The sequence below is a fragment of the Sebastes umbrosus genome, chromosome 20 (genome assembly GCF_015220745.1).
Source record: "Sebastes umbrosus isolate fSebUmb1 chromosome 20, fSebUmb1.pri, whole genome shotgun sequence".
Classification (NCBI taxonomy): Eukaryota; Metazoa; Chordata; class Actinopteri; order Perciformes; family Sebastidae; genus Sebastes; species Sebastes umbrosus.
The window spans coordinates 9752084-9770719 of record NC_051288.1 but is presented as its reverse complement, the minus strand read 5'-3'; the positions used below and the strand labels follow the sequence as shown (position 1 = coordinate 9770719).

General features: G+C 39.7%; 1 protein-coding gene across 6 annotated transcripts; it reads right to left on the bottom strand.

Moving 5' to 3' along the window:
* Positions 1–626: 626 nt before the first annotated feature.
* Positions 627–17406, bottom strand: tom1l2 (target of myb1 like 2 membrane trafficking protein). Of its 6 annotated transcripts, none has more exons than XM_037755578.1 (16): positions 17249–17406; positions 16811–16895; positions 14750–14828; positions 14298–14447; positions 12185–12319; positions 11938–12084; positions 11009–11125; positions 10672–10805; positions 10527–10578; positions 8950–8958; positions 7957–8125; positions 6935–7061; positions 6224–6299; positions 5206–5265; positions 4036–4072; positions 627–3343 (listed from the first exon to the last, which is right to left on the bottom strand). In XM_037755578.1, the coding sequence occupies exons 1-16, from the start codon at positions 17298–17300 to the stop codon at positions 3195–3197; spliced, it is 1578 nt and encodes a 525-aa protein (XP_037611506.1). In that variant the 5' UTR covers positions 17301–17406; the 3' UTR covers positions 627–3194. The 6 variants fall into 6 exon arrangements, with proteins under 6 accessions (XP_037611506.1, XP_037611507.1, XP_037611510.1 ...); XM_037755579.1 differs by having other exon boundaries at positions 6224–6296; XM_037755582.1 differs by lacking the exon at positions 5206–5265.
* Positions 17407–18636: the final 1230 nt, after the last annotated feature.

Here is an 18636-nt window from a genome sequence, read left to right as displayed (position 1 = left end):
CACTATACACCAACAAGCAGAGCCTGAGCTTGACAAATAAAACATGATTTGTTTTCTAAATTACCACATTTGAATTATTATCTCTAGCTGAAAATGCATCCTAAAAACAAAGAACACATTTTTTTTAATTAAAAAAAATTGCATTTCCTTCAATGATTAACATAAAAGCATCCATTTACCTCATGAAGATTTTCATCCACCAGATTCTTTTGTGCAATATGCTTTTAAAGAGATTATGAGGTCTCATTTAAAAACAGCACATGTTGAGTCAAACAGGGATCCTGTGCACTGGTGTATTCCAGCTTACTGTCCGACAGACACACCCCTCTTTTTTTCTTTTTGACCGGGAAAACGCTCCAGTGACTGAGGCTGAATGTGTGGGGCCATGTTGTGGGATGAGGCGATTCCAGAGGACCAATGGGGAAGCCCCTGGTGTGGGGCCCATGGGCCTCCAGAGAGGGTTTACTGCAGGTCAGCTCCAGCTATTACCATCTGAAGAGGGAGCCAGGCGAAGGATGGTATGCCAAGGAGAACACTGGAGTGGTGGCAGGACATTTGCAGTGCAGCAAATAACAGCTACATACTGCAGGAAATATAAGAGAATAAAAATAAAGACAAAACAAGGATGCGGACACACTGCTAATGTTTTATTAGAGTTCATGCATAAGTCAAACAACACAAAGAGAAATGAGAGAATGAGGCAACTGAGGAAAGTAGCAGTCACACAGCACAGCCTCCCTTATCAGCATCTCTTTTCATATCATCCAGCGACACACAAAGAAACGTATTGTTCCTCTGCAGAACAGGTCTGAGATGACTCTGGCAAAGGTCTCGGGTATACGCTGAGATTCAGTTACAAATCACTGACGGAGCAACACACTGATATAAACCAGGTTGATCCTGGGCGGTATCAAACAGGATAGTAACAACATGTATTCTTTTAAAACACACATCTGGAGGCTTCTTTTTCTTTTTTTTTTTTTTTTTCAATCAACTGAGATAAAACGTTTTCTGCGTTACAGAACACACACGCCGAACACTAAAACAAGGAAACGGAAGGAGAAAGGAGGTTACCCTTTCAAGATGTGCAATGTTGGTGCTTTGTCGAAAGTGTCCAAAGTAAGTTAATCGTGTCTGTCTTTGTCAGTCAGAGTGAAACTATTAAAAAATATGTATCCTTCATGAGATTAAATGGGAGAACTGGTGTGATTCTCTTACAGCTATGAATCAGTGATGGACTGCCCTTAAATATATGTCCATATTTTTTACTGTGTGGACACGATCAACCAACGAGAATATCCACAAAACCAATAAACATAACCATGACAAATAAAGATACATTAGCCAGCAGCAATGTATAAAAAGGAAAATCTGAACTCCATTAACAGAAACACTAAAACACATGCCGTTATGACAATTTCTCATTCTGTCCCTTAACGTTTTTCTTTTTGCACAATAAAACTATTTAAAATACTGATCTGAAGAAGAAAAAAAAAAAATAGTGCTGAATAAATTATTTCTACACTTCTTGCTCAAATATTTCCCAAACCGTTCTCATTAATTACATCTGGTTAGCTGATTTACTGTACAGGTTGAAAGGTAATGCGCCTGTCAAAGTGCTCGCTTGTTTTAAGCTTGTTGCGATTGTGTAACATGTTTGCATTTGTTATTGTCAAAAAAAAGGGAAAATGTCTCATTTGTAGCGCTGTGTGTCTGCAGCCGGCTCATTTTCTTGAAAACAAAATGTCACGGTGAAAAGGTCAGGCCTTTTAAGATGTCAGCGTAAAAGAAATAAATGCACAAATATAATCTACAAACAGCTTTCGTAGTGCGATATTGAATTCTCATTACATCCCCGGATATTGAGATGTGAGTTCGGAGTCAAAGACGGGACCGGGTTATGTAAAGACAAGCCAATTATCCAAGAATTTCCCTTCCATATCCAGAAGAAAGCGCAGTTTTTGGTCCTCTAAACTCAATTTCAGAACAGAAATCATACAGCACAACCTACTCACAAAGGAGTTAAAGCCTCACCAATGACAGCATGTGTGTCTCTTCAGGTACCAGCTAAGACCAACTCTGACTGGGATTCTGTTCAAAATAACATTTACCACTCCCTTTGAACTCATAAATTCATGACACAAAGTATGCGTTCAGTAAAAACATGATTACATAAACGAGAATAATTAAACAGCATTTTTTCAGCAGATGGAATTACCGGCAAAATATTCAGACAGCAGCTTTAGGAGAATAAAATCTCAGCAAAATAATCTCAATACCAACAACTGCGGTTTGTCAAAGAGAAATCTACAACATGTGATTTAGAGGACACGTTTGTTGGTGCAGTGCGCAATTATGCCAATCACAAAAACTACATTCCCTTCTTCTTCTTCTTCCTTTTAAAGTTGTAGATTATCAGATATATGCTATTCCCTTTTCTTGTGTATAAAGCTGACCCCAGTGAGGTACATCCCTGTCGTCAGAGCAGCTGGAAGATAAACCCCTTTTCAAAAAAATCAACATCTCTTTCATACATCTGTAGCATAAATATACACACGACTAATAAACTTGACATTTGTCATTTACAGATTTACAACTTGGACTGACTCGCGAAAGGACTGATACAAACACCGAAACAATATCCCCGTAGGTGCTGCTGCCTGTAATGGGCATTTTCTGTAAATAACAACCGTAACGTTTCTGTTGGGGTTTCTTTAATGGTAAAAACTTAAATGATCGAGTTTGGTGGTGTTGCATGCTTTGAGGGCTTTGGGGTAAGAAATTGATTTCCTACTAATGACAAGGACTCTCTTTTATAAAACTCTCTATTTTTAGGATTAGCTGCAACATGAAGCTCTGCAGTCCACAACGGGCGGAGGGGAGATTCTTCCACATAAAGAAGAAGGAAAGCAGCCTCATAGTCTCTGACACCGGGCATCATGTTGGGTGAGATCCATCGTCATATCAAAATAGGCCATTCGTTTTGGTTTTCCCTTTCTCGTGAGAAATAAGCGGAGAGCATGAATAATTCCCTTTTTTTATAAGGAGAGCAAATGTACAAATCTCTGTAGTGTAGCTGAATAGTGTTGAATCACAACGGAGGTGGATGTGTTTTTAGTGTCAGGTCAGTCCGTCCTTGGGTGATGCTGCTCGGCTGGTCGGGTCTTAGGCCGGGGGTCAAAAGGGTGGAAGGTCTACATGGCGAACAAGGCGTCCTCCGGCCTGTCGGGCTTTTTGCGGCTCGGGGTTCCCTGCGCTGCGCCCGGCTCGCCAGACGGAGGCGACGGTAGGCTGGGGACCATCTCTGCAGCTTTGGCTCTCTCCTCGAGGAACTTGTCGAACTCTGGCAGCGTTGGATCGTCGGAAGGAAACAAAAAAGAGGAAGAGAGTATGAATTTGAGAGGAGATGTGATTTAAAGAGGACCTATTGTGCTCATTTTCAGGTTCATACTTGTATTTTGGGTTTCTACTAGAACATGTTTACATGATTTAATATTCAAAAAACACTTTACTTTTCTCATACTAGCTGTGCTGCAGCACCTCTTTTCACCCTCTGTCTGAAACGCTCTGTTTGAGCTCCGCCCCCCCTCCCCTTCCAAAAAAAGCCCAGTCTGCTCTGATTGGTCAGCTGACCCACTCTGTTGTGATTGGTCAACCGAACCAAACTCTTCGGACTCCGCTCCAGCTTTGCTCTAACTAGCTTTGATTGAGGGCGTGCCAAACTAGCTGCTAGGCATGTATTATGCCAATGTGTTACTTGGTGACATCACCACGTTACTGAAGAAAAGGCAGGACTTCAAACAAGGCGTTTCAGGCAGTTCAGGAGCAGTGTTTCTGTGGGGGAGTGTAACTGCCTTTGGCGTGGACTTCTCGCTATGAAACTTTGCAGACCTTATACAAGCACAAAAAACTATATAACACACTCACGGAAAGGGAAAAGGCACAAAAGCATAATAGGTCTAAAATGTAGCTAGAAACATAACAGGAAACCTATTGAAGGGAAAATGAGAGAAAAGGAGATTTATGATGTCATACCTTCACTTGTCACACCTTCTTCACCTTCATCCCCTTTCTGGTGAAAAAAGAAAGACAACAATGTCACACCTGGGAGTTGACTCTGCTGAACCTTGTCCAATGCAAACCACCGCAAATTAAGTAAAGACCTGTGCATGTGCCCAAAACCACACCACACACCGTGTATATATATATATATACACACAAACTTTTACAAACTCACTGACTGGTTTTATTATACAACAATAAGCCACTTACCTGTCATTACCACTCACCCAAAATTGTGCAAATTATTTTTGGAAAAAATGATACATTTTCTATTGATACAATCCACCGGTTGTTCCCCAACCAAAACAGCTGGATATTACCATCTCATAAATATGTGAAAGATGAGCATGAACTCTTGTAATGCTGCATTACTTATTCTGGACCACAAATAAAATGACATATGCCTTTCTTCACATGAAACATTTTTTTGTCAAAAGTACAGCTACAACTAAAAATCTCACGCAGAAGAAGAAATGTCATCCCTGGTTGTCAGAGCTGAAGCCAGATGGACACATTCACAGCCCAGAATGTCCAGTGCGATGTTTCAGTGCCAGACTACGACTAAATCATAGACACTTGATAGTGTGTCCATTGGTGGAGGGAAAGCTTTATCACACACTGTACTAGTGTTGTCAAAAATATCAAAGTATGGATACTGAATATTTGAAACGATTTCAATACTCATTGTCTGCAGTATCAATACACGGGTACCAGCTGCGCTTTCTGTTCTCGCTTCTCTTCGACAGCACGTTGACACCCACACACTGCTATTTATCTTTTGATCAAAATCTAAAATGTTATGCCCTCAATGTTGTGTACATTTTTCAATTCGAAAATTGTTATTTTTCAAGGTGTTGTATTGAAGCTAGACAACGCTACACTGTACGCAGCAACACACATCTGCATCCAAAACCTCATGCTCATTTCACACGATTTTGTCGTGTCAGTTTGTACCCACAACACACCGTTAGTAACTTAAAGTGAACGAGGATATTAATGTGTGATTGGTCAAAAAGTGAGGAAATGTGATGGAAGAGAAATGGGTTACTTTCTTGGTTTAAAAAGGTGAGATAAGGAAGGGGATAAAACAGAGTGGAAGAGAGAGAGAACTGCAGGCAGAAATAAAAATCATGATGGGCTCACCACATCAGTACACAGCCACTCCTCTATGTCATCCATGACAGAGGACTGGCCTCCGACACCCTACGCGGGAGCGTCAAGACCGCCACAGGTGGCCGGAGGAGGCAGCAATGCCACAACAGAAAAAAAAAAAAAAAAATCCCGTCCCAAACACAACAGAAAATATGACTTAAATGAACTTCAGTGTTAACTCAAATGCAACTCAAGAAAGTATTTTGTGAGGGAAATAAAATAAAGAAATGGAGATCAATGTTTGTGGATGGTGTGGCATATCACAAATAGTGATGATAATGAAAAGGAGTCACGTCGATATGCAGGTGAATCCAACGTTTACATACAAAAACACTGAGCACATCACGCAAGCAGATTAAGATGGGAATGCAGTGTGAAGCTGGTGAAGATGGATATAGCGAGCAGCAGCATATCCGACAGCACAACGGGTCGCTTCAGGCAGTAACCACCAAGTTTGTCATTTAATTTGACCATTTTACACAGTCAACAACCCACAGAGCGCATAAAACAAACTGATTAGCAACATTGACTGCCATTCGTTCCCTTTCCCGCTTCACAGTTCAGTAGTGGCGAGTGTGAAAGCAGGGTTACGACACAGCTGCACACGAGCAAAAAATCTATGTCAGTCTTGTTAGTAATAGATGAAAAAACAGCCGAGAACGGGTAGCACTTAGGATGCTTAAAAAATTAAATGCACTGGAAACTTGCTGAGCTGGAAAATGTAGCCTGAATTTTTAAGTTATTGCCGTTAAAATTGCAGACTCGGTTAGAAACACAAATAGACAAAAACGAAGACAAGTTTCAACTTGTTTTCTCAATTTGTTAAATGGTTGAGCGGTTAGTTGCATCCAGCAGCACAAGCATGAGGGGAAAATGTCATGTCTGGTACAGCAGCTGCATGGCGCACGTACAAAACACACACTCCAAATGTTCTTTGAGTGGTTATGAAAACACAGACTGAAAATTATAGCCCACACTGGACATAAAAGCCTGTGTCACCGAGACTCACCGCTGCTGCTGTCGGCTGCTGGACATCCAGAGTGGGAGGAAGGCTTTCAGAGGCGTTGCTGTCTTCTGCTGTACTGCTGAGGACAAAGAGGTAGAAATGGGCTATTATAACATGGTTTTGCCTAATTTTTGCTTATTGAAAATTAGGGATGCACCGGTACCGGATCGGGTAAGAGGCCGATACGGACTCGAATTGCTGGATCAAGGATCGGTGAACAAGTTGCTGGTGCACGATTTATTATTCTAATAATAAGGAACAATTCACAAAATGTATATCTATGTATTTATTTGTTAGGAAAGTAATGTTTAAGTCAAGCCTGATGTCGTCTAACACATATAAGGATGATCCCAGTCACTTCCACACAGTGAGAGATACGGCTTATTAACTAAACACTGGTATCGGATCAGGACTCGGTATCGGCCGATACCCAAAGCCAAAGTATCGGTATCGGGACAGAAAAAGTCGGATTGGTACATCCCTATTGAAAATATGACTAGAGCTGAAACAATTTGTTGATTATTTGTTGGACAGAAAATTAATCTGCAACAATTTTAAAAACAATTAATCGTCCCCAAAATGACTGTGTGATCTGAAAAGCCAAACTTAATTCGCACTCTGCATTTAAAACAACACAACCTGTAATTTCTGATGCCTAAAAAAATGAATCAATGTAAAGTATAAATTAACAATAAATTTGTAATGCGTCCTTACTTGTTGCGTGGTTCAGGCAGACTTCCGGTCCTGGTCTGAGCAAACACATCGAAGTCATCCTGGCCAGTAGGAGGCTTACAGCTAGACAGAGAGCTCAAGGTGCTGCTCACGCTGTCAGCACCAACGTCTGCAGAGAAAAAAAAAAAAAAAATACACTTAAAAATACACTTTGTATTGTCTATTCTTTCATATATTTTCAACAAAGGCTTTGCAATTATGTCAAAAACCTCTCCAGCAATCATTTCTGGTGCTAAAATAGAGGTCAAATGCAGAATCAGCTGGGGGCTAAATTACATCTACAATAATCTGTAGCGGTGCAGGTGTGCAGTGGTTAAAGGAATAGCTCAACTTTTCAGGAAATTACATTTATTCACTTTCTTGCAGAGTGTTAGATGGGAAGATCAATACCACTCTTCTTGGCAACCAGCAGCCAGGTGAAGTGGCTTCCTTGACATCTCTGCTGGTTGCAACATCACAGTGACAATAGGACAAGGCACACACATTTGATCTTTGCACAGAGCCAAGCTATCTGTTTCCCTCTACTTCCAGTCTTTATGCTAAGCTAACCTAATTGACTCCCATATAGTTAACGCACAGACAGGAGAGTGGTATCGATCTTCTAATCTAAAGGTGAAATAGGGGTATTTCCCAAAATGTTGAACTTCCTTTTATCCAATAATGTAAGTGAATGTCCTCTAAACTGTCTCGTCTTTAGCTGTAGTCTCTATTCCAAAACACTTTAAGCATGAGGAGACTCAGTTTGGCTTTATTAATACAGAGCTAACTAGTAAGCGGGCTATTATTGCGAAGCCCTTCATGTTGGGGTGATTCAGTCAAGTCTTACATATGTTCAGAAACACAACCAGTTCTTAACAGCTAAAGTTAATGACATATAATATGTAATTTAAGTGTAATTTTAGACAAGTATAATTGAAGACAGGTGCAGTGTGTTGTATCAGAAAAATATTTTTTGTTATCTCAGAGAGAGCGCTTGGCTAATGTCGGAGGTAGGGTGTACGTACCAAGGCCAGCCAGGCGGGAGGCCAAGGTGGCCGGGGAGGAGGGCCTTGCTGCGGGGGCTGTCAAGGCGGGAGGCAAGCTGGTTGGGGCTGCGCTCGGCATGTTGCTGACAACCGCCGGGGAGCCTGGGCCGAGGTCGATGAGGTTGTCTTCCGTAGCCTCGCTCAGGACCTGGTGAAGATGAACTGATGAGACACACTATAGTTCTCGTTTCATATAGAAGCTTTAGGGTTTCTGGCTCATGAGCAGCAAAACAAATCCTTTTGTGGAAGGCTAAGGAAAAGGCAGGGTTATATATAGTATATATATAGCTCCTTGACTGTGTCTGGAACAAATGAAAGAAAAAAACAAACAAAAAATGTGTGATCCAAATATAAAAAATGAGGGCGTGGTGCATGATGAGAATAAGTACAACCTTGGACAACATGGTTAGCTTCAGGAGAGCATGAAAATGTCTGTAACTGAGGATAGCAGGAAATTAAGTAACTTTTTTGTTTCTTAAGGGGGGTTCAAAGAATATTGCTCTTCATTAGAGACATATTTACATGTTTAAAGTGTTATCCACCAATTCATGATAGTGTTATCATTAACTATAAAAGTGTTGTTATCCATAAAGACAAAATAATCCCCTTAAGAAGGTAGAAATACAGCAGGGAGGGAGAAGGGAAGATTGAATCTTTGGGCTCTGGAGGAGTTAATATATATCAAGACCATTTTGCAAATCCCCAAACCCTGACTGTTTGAGGTAATGCAAAAACACAACATGACAGTGATTCTAGGGACACATTCACATTAGTGCCATCTTAAAGCTTGTGTCACTGTCGGTCTACCTCCGAGGTTTCATCATATCATTGGCTGTTGGGGGGGCTGCATAGTCAAAACATGCCATATGGGGGGGTGAATGATACTGGCCCATATTATTTAGCCATGTTTTAACAGTCGCTGTGGGGGTGACGCTGGTCATTTAGGGAGGTTGACAATATTTTCATACTTGCCTGTCTCAGCTAGCCACAGAAACAGAAGAACAGAAAAGAACAGAAAGGAAGAGACAGTGAATACCATTAACATGCCTGTGCAGGGACACAATGTAATGGCATGAGTACCATGGAAGATATAACATGCCTGATTAACTAGAAACCCAATGAGGAGGCAAGTATTAGAGCTGCAACGATTAGTCGACTAATCGATTAATCATTAAAAGGGATTTTTCGTGCAAAAAAATGGCAGAAAATGCAGTTTTCAGCCTCTTAAATGTGGAGATTTCCTGCTTTTTTCTGTTTTATATCATATTAAACTGAATATCTTTGGGTTTTGGACTGACAAAACAAGACATTTAAAGACATCACCTTGGACTATGAGAAATTGGGATGGCCATTTTTCATTATTTTCTGACATTTTAGAGACCAAATGATTAATCTAGAAAATGGTTGGCAGATTAATCAATAAGGAAAATAATAGTTAGTTGCAGCCCTAGTAAGTATGTTCCAGCAGAGTATCCTTGCTTCATGCTTTTCATCAGATTCCTGGCAATGTTTTTGGTCCATGTAGATTTGGGGTTTGTGACTAGGAAAATATGAATCAGTATATACAGAGATGAGATGGAAACAACAGGAAACGGACAAAAGGCATGAAGCAAGAGAGACTTCTACTGTAAGCAACTGCAGGCATCTGATGTGCAATACATGATGGATCGGTTAAGGGAGCCGCAGTAAACTAATGTGCTGCTTCATAAAAGTTGCTCTCTATCTAAGATTTAGCTCTTTTTTTAAGCTAGATAGATTTGAAACATTAAAAAGGCAGGAATGTATTTAAGCGCAGCTTTGCAAAGCCCGACAAATGGAAGCTGATCAGCAAACAGCGAGACTCATGTTAGATAAAAGCAAAAACAGGCATATAGATGTTAAATAAAACAATGACTTCTATGCGATGCTGAAACTAGGCTTTCAACAACGCGGTCAGGTCTTTAGGCTGACGAATCCTATAGCAGCCTTTTGGCGTACACCAACGCTCAAAAGCTGTGACTGGACTGTTGATTGCATTTCATTCTGGCATGGACAACACAAAGTGGCTCTCTAAATACAATCAGCTCAATTCCAGTAATGCAATGGCTTTGCTTTGCATTGACTACTGTATTGACACAGTCAATGTTTCCCCCTACTGGTCAGGACTTAAATGCAACAGGCCTGCTCTGACTGTATTGTAGAAAAACAATGGACGACAGAATATTCAAAATGAATAACAAAAATGTCAATAAATGATGTTTGCGTTGCATTTTATAATGAAAGTAAATGCATTTATGTCTTAGTTGGGTTTCCACTTAATTCAGCATGTATATCTAGCAAATCACTGATAGGTAATTGACAGATAACAGCACTTGAAAAGACATTGTAAAGCCTGACTGGTAATGTAACATGCAAGTCCACATTACTGACACTGAAAGGTGACGACATCAGAGGGTGAAGAAAACATCAGCAGAAAATAAACACCATGACATGGAACTAGCTCAGAAGATTGTTGTTGTGATCCAAACATTAGGGTGTTTAACCACCTGAGTTACTAACTGCTGACTCACCCCATTGTTGACACTCTGAGTTGCGGACCTCCCAGACCTGAACCTCTCATACCTGAGGCAAAAGAAAGGAAAGAAATGAGAAAGAACTTTGTGCATACTTTTTAAAAATGAGTATGCACCTGCATTTTTATCTGTGTGTTCTAACCTATCGTAGCGTAGGAAAATGTTATTGAGGTCATCGTTGGCATGCAGCAGCTCCTCGGTCACTGCCTCATTGGAAACACAGGAGATGAGCTCCACTATCCTCTGCTGCATGGCTCTACAAGTCCTGTTCAGCTCCTAAACACACACATGCAAAACAGGACAAACACATACAAACACACATGTATGCATAGCGGTCACATGTTACTGTTCTTAATGCTTTGTCTATGTAAAAATACTGAAATTTGTTTATTCACACACACTTCAGAAAATACAAACAAACACTGACAAGCAGAAACACACGCACACATACACGCACACACACATAAGTGGTTCCTTGCCTGTAGTAACTCATAGTCTGAGGCATCCTCCTGTCCCGGGACCATCTCAGTCAACATCTCTGACATCACCTTAGTGTTTCCACGAACAATGTCCAACTCACTGCGCAGCCGGCAAATCTGGGTGTGATAGAGTTAAATTCATCTACAGTAAGTCTATTATTAGGGCAAGCTGACATTTGAAAAATGATCACATTTGCAGCCAATGCTATTGCTTAGGACCGTGAATCCCAACCAGGGGTACTTGACCTAGATGGAAAGCTCAACTAATAATCCAACTGAACTAAAAAATCAAAATTGTGGGTTGATTAAAAGTGTGCTAAGAAGGACAATAAACAGCCAACGGGATTATGAATTATACGATGCTGACCTTTAGTACATTTACAATAGCAGATAAGCTGCCCATCAACCTGAGTCCGTTGTAACAAAACACACGCACATAACACCACGTGTTGCAATTGAGAGTGCATTAAAACTAGTTAGCAAATGAGCAGAGAATTTGAAATAGTTAGCTCAAAGTAATGAATAAACAGTTGAAATAGTTACCTAAAAGTAATAGATAAATAGTTAAAATAGTTAGCTAAAAGTAATGAATGTAATGAATAATAATGAATAACAGTTGTTAAAACGTCCAGTTTCTGCCACTCCAAATGGAAGTAGTATGAAAACAAGCTTAACCTAAGCAAACGTAACTCTTAACACTGAAAAAAAAGGTTGGGATTGGGAACCATGTGACTTAGGCCATTGTCAAAACAAGTATGTTTGCAGCAGTGCACTGACTCATCAGACAATGTCATTTCGACTTGCATAGCATCAAAGAAGAAACTTGAAAATGTCTGTCCTCTTGTAAGGGAACTGCAGGTTGCTATAGGGCGAGTAAATATCTGAGCAAACTGTTCAGCTTCAGTGTGTTTATCGGAGTAACATTGTACCTGTTCGGGTGTAGGATTGATGGATCCAGCGGCAACGATGTTGGGAACCTCAGGGGCGATGTAGGCTGGTGGGACAACCTGTGGCGTGGGCTGAGGAGGGGCGCTGAACTTATGTAAGGTGGAGTCGCCCTCTGGAGCAGATGCCAACTAGAAGCAAATGAGAAGGAGAGAATATACAACAGTATGTGACAAATTGCCTACAGAAACTTCTGTACACATTTAGGCTGCTTAGTATGATGCCTCCTACCCGCTGAGGTGTGTGTATGGGTGACAGGGTCTCCAGCTCTGACATGGGGAACTCAATGCCTTTCCTCTTTAGCTCCTCATAGACTTGGACCACGCCTGTAAGGTCTGGACTGCTCCTGAATGCATCAGCCCACGCCTGGAGAAGGCAGAGTAAGAAAAGAGTTAAAACGGAAAGAGAGGGAGAGACTGGACAGAAAAAAAAAAACAATGGGTAAAGGGAGGGCTGACACAGCAAACAAAGAAACGGATGACAGAATGGTAAAAGAGGCTTGTTCTCTGATCATTTCTGTTTGTCTGCTTTGAATACATTCAGTCAGCAAACCACAAAGCCCTCGTCTTCTCTCTCTCTCTCACCAGTGGGAAGGTTAAAGCTGAACTGGGCCATAATCCATTACAACAAACACATGACACACCTTTAAAAAACAAGTGCACAAGGGCTTTGAGGGTGTTCTTTATCCAAAAGTCCTCTACTCATTCACTTTAAACTTTCCACAACAGCTCCCGGACTTCGGTTGAAGTGTGTCTGAAAACAACATACAGCCGATTGCAAAACCAATACTCTGACCGAGGCTGGTTAGAGTTTGGCTTTAATATATCAACTTTTATCAATTCCAAGGTACACACATTGACACCTGGGAGATGAGACAGGTGGCTAGGGAGCTGCTCAACACAACCGCAGTCTGCCGCCCAACTGGGTATTACAGTACACATCTTGCTAAACGAAATGTCAACAATACTCTTTCTGTTGTGTAAAGGGATTGCTGTTCGATACATTTTCCCACACCGTTTTCCCAGCTGACCCTCCTAATGACGAGACAAACAAGAAACAATCATAGCTGCTGCACAGCTGTGGGTCGGGACGGGGCGGTGCATTTTGAGGAGGAAGAAGAAAAAAGGAAGAGAAGAAAGACAAATGAGAAGTACAGGACGGCCTATCATCATTAATCCTTTAGGGCCTGAACATGTTCACTCTGCCTCGATCAGGTCTCAGACTCACAATCCTCAGACACCAAAGGCAAGTCACTATCTTGGTGAGCGTACTGCCCAGGGGAAACTATGACTTCACACTATGACTTCACACTATGACTTCACACTATGACTTCACACTATGACTTAAGACAATCGCCAGGGTCGTGTTTAAAGGCAGATTTCAAACTAGTGTCAAAAATTCAGTTTTCAAGACAACATTCTGAGAATTTGCGTACTTCATCTAGACAGCACAGAGATATCAGTAATTCATTTTAATACAGATTGATTGCTCATTAGGTGACAAACTGATGTTTAAAAATGCTTGATTGCCATTGACTGCAATGGTTTACATGAGGATAGAATTCAATATACTGTCAAAAATACAGTTTCTGAAAGAAAATTCTGATATTTACCACACTACATCTACCAAGGACCTATTTTCATGAACATTGGAGCTTTATTTAGCGAGAATTTGCAGTTGCTGTGTACAGTACTGTTTACATTAAAATGTGTTGATGCACTGTGGGCTCCATTTTTGACGATTCAAAAATCTGGCTGGATTGTTTGTGGAGGAGAGTCTGAAGGGAAGGCAGATTTCATAGGAAGAAGAAGAAGAAGAATATCGACAAAAACAAGAGGGACCAGCAGCATTGCCGGCTTCTAATTAGATTATCCCCTCTCTCCCTCACAGCTACTGTATGCATGCCTTCCTGGATCCATGCTGTAAAGCTGTAGTCACATGGTTTCCCCGGTGGAAATAAGAGCAGCCCACATGAGCCTAGCAGCGTCACCCGAGCTGTGACAGGTAACCAGAGCTGCTCCGGGCTGGAGCCCTGGAGACATTGTACTTTACCTGAGGCTCTGCCTGGGGATGACAGGACACCTTTTGGACTGTTACACGCCAACACATACTTTACTAAACACCTACGCTGCAAACCCCACTTCACCTCTCACTAACTGACTATCAGAAACACCAGTTTTCTCTCATCTTGATGTACAGCATTAAAAAAGAAAATTTAAAGATTCACTACCTGTCATGGGAATGACCCATTAAGCTTTATGACATGCCTCGACTATGCTAACGGGATACACAACACAAGGCAACAAACCAACACTAAGTGCAAGCACTTTTACCGCCATCTTACCTGAATCAGGGCGAGTACTTTATCTTGAACGATTGTGGGGGGGTTGTTTTTAGGGGAGATGATTTTAACAAGTACGCCATCAACGAAGTCCCTGCTAGTGACCAAAGCATGAAAACGATGGCCGCAGTTCTTCACGCCCGTCTCCAGGACCTGATGGACGCAGAGAGGAAATCGCTGTCAGAATATTCTGTTAATCAACTTCTTTTATAGGAATGTTAAGAGTTTTGCAACCCAGACATAGGATGGACATATTTTGGATTGTAAATTCTCAGTGGATGCAAATCATACTTAATATTACAAGAAGTGGAAGAAACACAGTAACACTTAATTTCACATGTGACTTATTCGTCTAATTGTGACATTAGAAGATCTAGACTACATGAATAACGTTTTTAAAAAAGTAACATGTAAATACAGTGTAGCTGCCCTCCTCTTGCCCACTCTTAACTCACCGTTAAAGCCAACATCACTTCCCTATAGTTCCTGTTGCCATTCAGCCTCTTCTTCACTGCTCTAATGGCGTCCTTTGGCCTACATATACATAAACACACAAGTAGAAGCACACATTAAACACACACAGATAGCATAGTACAGTACGCCCACAGCTTTTTAAATCAAGCACAACAAACACAATTACGAAGAACTTAATGACCCGAGGGCTTTAAGGGACATTTTGAATGGCACTGATGGGCATGATGGACACAACTGCAAAAAGCTGAATACCAGGCGCAGGCACATGTCAATGACTCTTTGACTCTTCACAATCTCTGCACTGACAACATGGCTGTTCAACTCTAAGGTAGTAATAATTAACTTTTCAATTATATGACCACTATTGACAGATAAGAACAGCCTCATAGTAAGTTTGCGTATGACACCAGCCCCTTACATTCCCCACAGAGGAGAAGAAGAAAGAAGAGTCAGACCTCTTTTTATAGACCGCTGATACACACAGTCCACTGCACTAAACTAGACCCACCTAAGGCAGTTTACAACCCACTGATCAAACAAGACCTGGACGCCACACACACCAGCTTAAACATACAGTACAAGGTTAATGGAGGAATGAGATAAGCAACGAGGCCTTGCATAAATACACCTTACATAGCCTGAGCTAGGCTTCTTCTCTTAGTATGACACAGATAGAGAGAAGAGGAAGGCTGACTCTAATAGTATATCCTGCTGCTGCAGCATTGCATTATGTAAACAGCATAGGGGAACTAAACTAGTCCATATAAGAGTTAATCAATAACAGATATGGATATTATAATGTTATCATGAGCTCGTTATCCTTAGAACATTTTAAAAGGAAATTATCATCACATTAAATAAATTATGTCTAATTATCTTTTGATATGTTTAGAGATATTTTCTTTTCTTTTATACTGCTTTTTTTTAATGTATTTCAGTATTTTTATTGGATTGTTTTTCCACTGTTCGGTTAGGTTTTTCTGCACATTTAGTGTACTTAAGCAATGAGCCCTTGCCTAAATACACCTTACACAGGCCAGAGCTAGACTTCTTCTCTTAGTGTGACACAGGTAAAGAGAAGAGAGGAAGGCAGACTCTAATAGTATACAGCTCTGTACTCACTGATCTTTTAACCATGGTCTTCATGACTTGCTTTTACTTGACAAGCGTACTTTGTGATGTGCTATTGTGTGTAGCTGTGTATTGTATGTTCTTTCTTGTACGACTGTAGTATGTTTCTTTGTTTTGACCTGCCAAGGGACTTACTGATGTGAATTATCTTAAAGCTATAATCTGGTACGGTGCATCAAATGGTGACATATATGTTTTAAACTGTACGTGGTCCCTTTTAAATAAAATAATATCCTGCTGCAGCATTGCATTATGTAAACAGCACAGGGAAATTAAACTAGTCCACCATATAAGAGTTAATCAATAACAGATATGGATATTATAATGTTATCAAGAGCTCGTTATCCTTAGAACATTTTAAAAGGAAATTATCATCACATTTAATTCATGATGTCTAATTATCTTTTGATATGTTTAGATGTATTTTTTCTTCTGTACTGTTTTTTTGGATGTATTTCATTATTTTTATTGGATTGTTTTCCACTGTTTGGTTAAGTTTTTCTGCACATTTTGTGTACTACTTCTTGTTGTTGTTTAACTTTTGTTTTATTTTTAAATTGTGTTTAGATCTTTCTTCCTTTTTTGTTATTGTTTGTTTTTCTCCTGTTTTTTTTTGTATAAGCCTGTGGCTTCTTGACCTCTCCTGACACATTTCTTGTTTGTTTTTTTCATTGACTGGATTTTGTGCAGTTTTATATATGTGCAAATAAATAAAATAAATAAAAAAATAAATAAATATGCATTGATTTCCCCCAGGGGTACAGGTAACAAGAAGAGGAAGGCTGACTCTAATAGTATATCCTGCTGCAGCATTGCATTATGTAAACAGCATAGGGGAACTAAACTAGTCCATATAAGAGTTAATCAATAACAGATATGGATATTCATTAATTTCCCCCTGTGGTACTCACCCATCCTCTGTTTCATTGATGATGTCACATATTTCCATGTTAAGGGTCCAGTCTTCATTTTGCAGAGAGCCATCAGTGGCTCTCTCTGGAAGAAAGACACAAGAAGCCAGTTAAGAAGACACAGCAAAAACACATTATGAGACGATGACTGTGTTTCTAGCTCACTTAACTAGCAGTCATCCTTTAAGACACAAGTTAATGTATTAGTTAATATGTTAAGCATTGACCTTAAGACTTGACAATGCCAGAAAACCTCTGGTTTGTTAACTAGCACTATGAAAACAGATGTTAGCCTAACTACTAGTTAGCTAGCCTCATTCAAGGGACGTTAGCATGCTAAAGGTAGCTAATGGCTATCTCTCCCTACAGACACATTTCCATGACATAATACATCTATATTCACACACTGTCGCTTCCCTAAACACCCTGGTTACATACCAATGCAATGCCCCACTGGGGTACTGTAAGGGTTTCCCAAAAGGAACTCCATCTTGCTCGACAACAAACAAGTCAGTCCATGGGAGGATGATGATGATACATGAGGAAACGTCCGTGTTAGTCCCGCCCACAGAGCGACGTGATTGGCTGAGAGATCCTGACCTTTAACGTGATTGGACGGCTAGAACGCCCAACATGAGAGTAGGGCGATTGTAAATAATAAGGCACCAAAGGTTGCATCAATAAAACTCAAATGGATATTTTTTTTATGAGTGGAGAAGTATTCTGATATGAGATAATGCAGTATATAATATACACATGTGGTGGTTCATTTTTTTTTTTTAACTGTGTTTTAAAGTGATTACAAAACAAATGAAGACATGTGCAGGGACATATATAAAAAAGACCAAAATATATTATACAGAGAAAGACAAATAACAAAGTACAAAAACAAAACAAAAACAACACAAAGGGATAAAAGCAGGTTGAAGAATGTGTGTGTTTGTGTGATGTGGATAATGGGTGTGTGTTTGGCATTGAATGAGGCTAGATGGTCATATATGACATATATCTACTCTTAAACACATGTGCTGTACGCATGCACACATATCTACACACACACACACACACACACACACACATACAGATATCCTTCCTTTTATGTGTAGAGCATAGGGGGAACAAAAACAAAACAAAAAGAAAATAAATATATATATAATACAGTATATACAAATACACATATATATTAATAATATGAATGATAATAAAGATGATGATGATGAGGTCATGATAATAATATCAATAACAATAATACCAACACTTGCAATAATAAGTGAGATAAATAAATAAATAAATAAATAAGTAAATAATAACAATAATGAAGAAAAAAAATGTTTTAAGTTAATTCGAAGGTCATATATAATTATAACTGTGTATGTGTGTGTGTGTGGCGTGGTAGTTCATTTTGACAGACATCTGTAAAGAAAAATATATTATGCCTTGTTTGGGTTTTAATTCACAATAAACTTTTCTGACATTTTGCACATTTTTAGACAAACATGAGTCAATAAAACTCAAATGTGATATTTTGAGTGTTAAAAGTTGTTTAAAATTACTGCGTGATTTAATATGAACTCAAACGTAAATGATAAAATACTTTGTGTTTAAATAAATAATTAAAAATAGTAATTAAATAAAATAATATAATACATATATACATATTACCTTTATGTTAAGGCAAAGGCTATATGGCAGCAGTGGGCACTTGCTTATTTGCATTTAAAATGAGGCATTTTATAAGAGTGTGTGTATTACATTAAATAAGGATTAATGAATTTTGCAAAGTCTCAAAAAATGAATTTGTTCTTATTTTTAAGGTATTTTGTTAT

Bases quoted from the DNA above. Each gene is read 5' to 3' on its own strand.
- tom1l2 (XM_037755578.1), bottom strand. From the start codon at position 17,300: ATGGAGTTCCTTTTGGGAAACCCTTACAGTACCCCAGTGGGGCATTGC. The intron at 12,085-12,184 runs GTAGGAGGCATC...ATTTGCTTCTAG, and splicing joins CCATACACACACCTCAGCGG to TTGGCATCTGCTCCAGAGGG. The intron at 10,806-11,008 runs GCAAGGAACCAC...GTGTGTGTTTAG, and splicing joins CAGACTATGAGTTACTACAG to GAGCTGAACAGGACTTGTAG.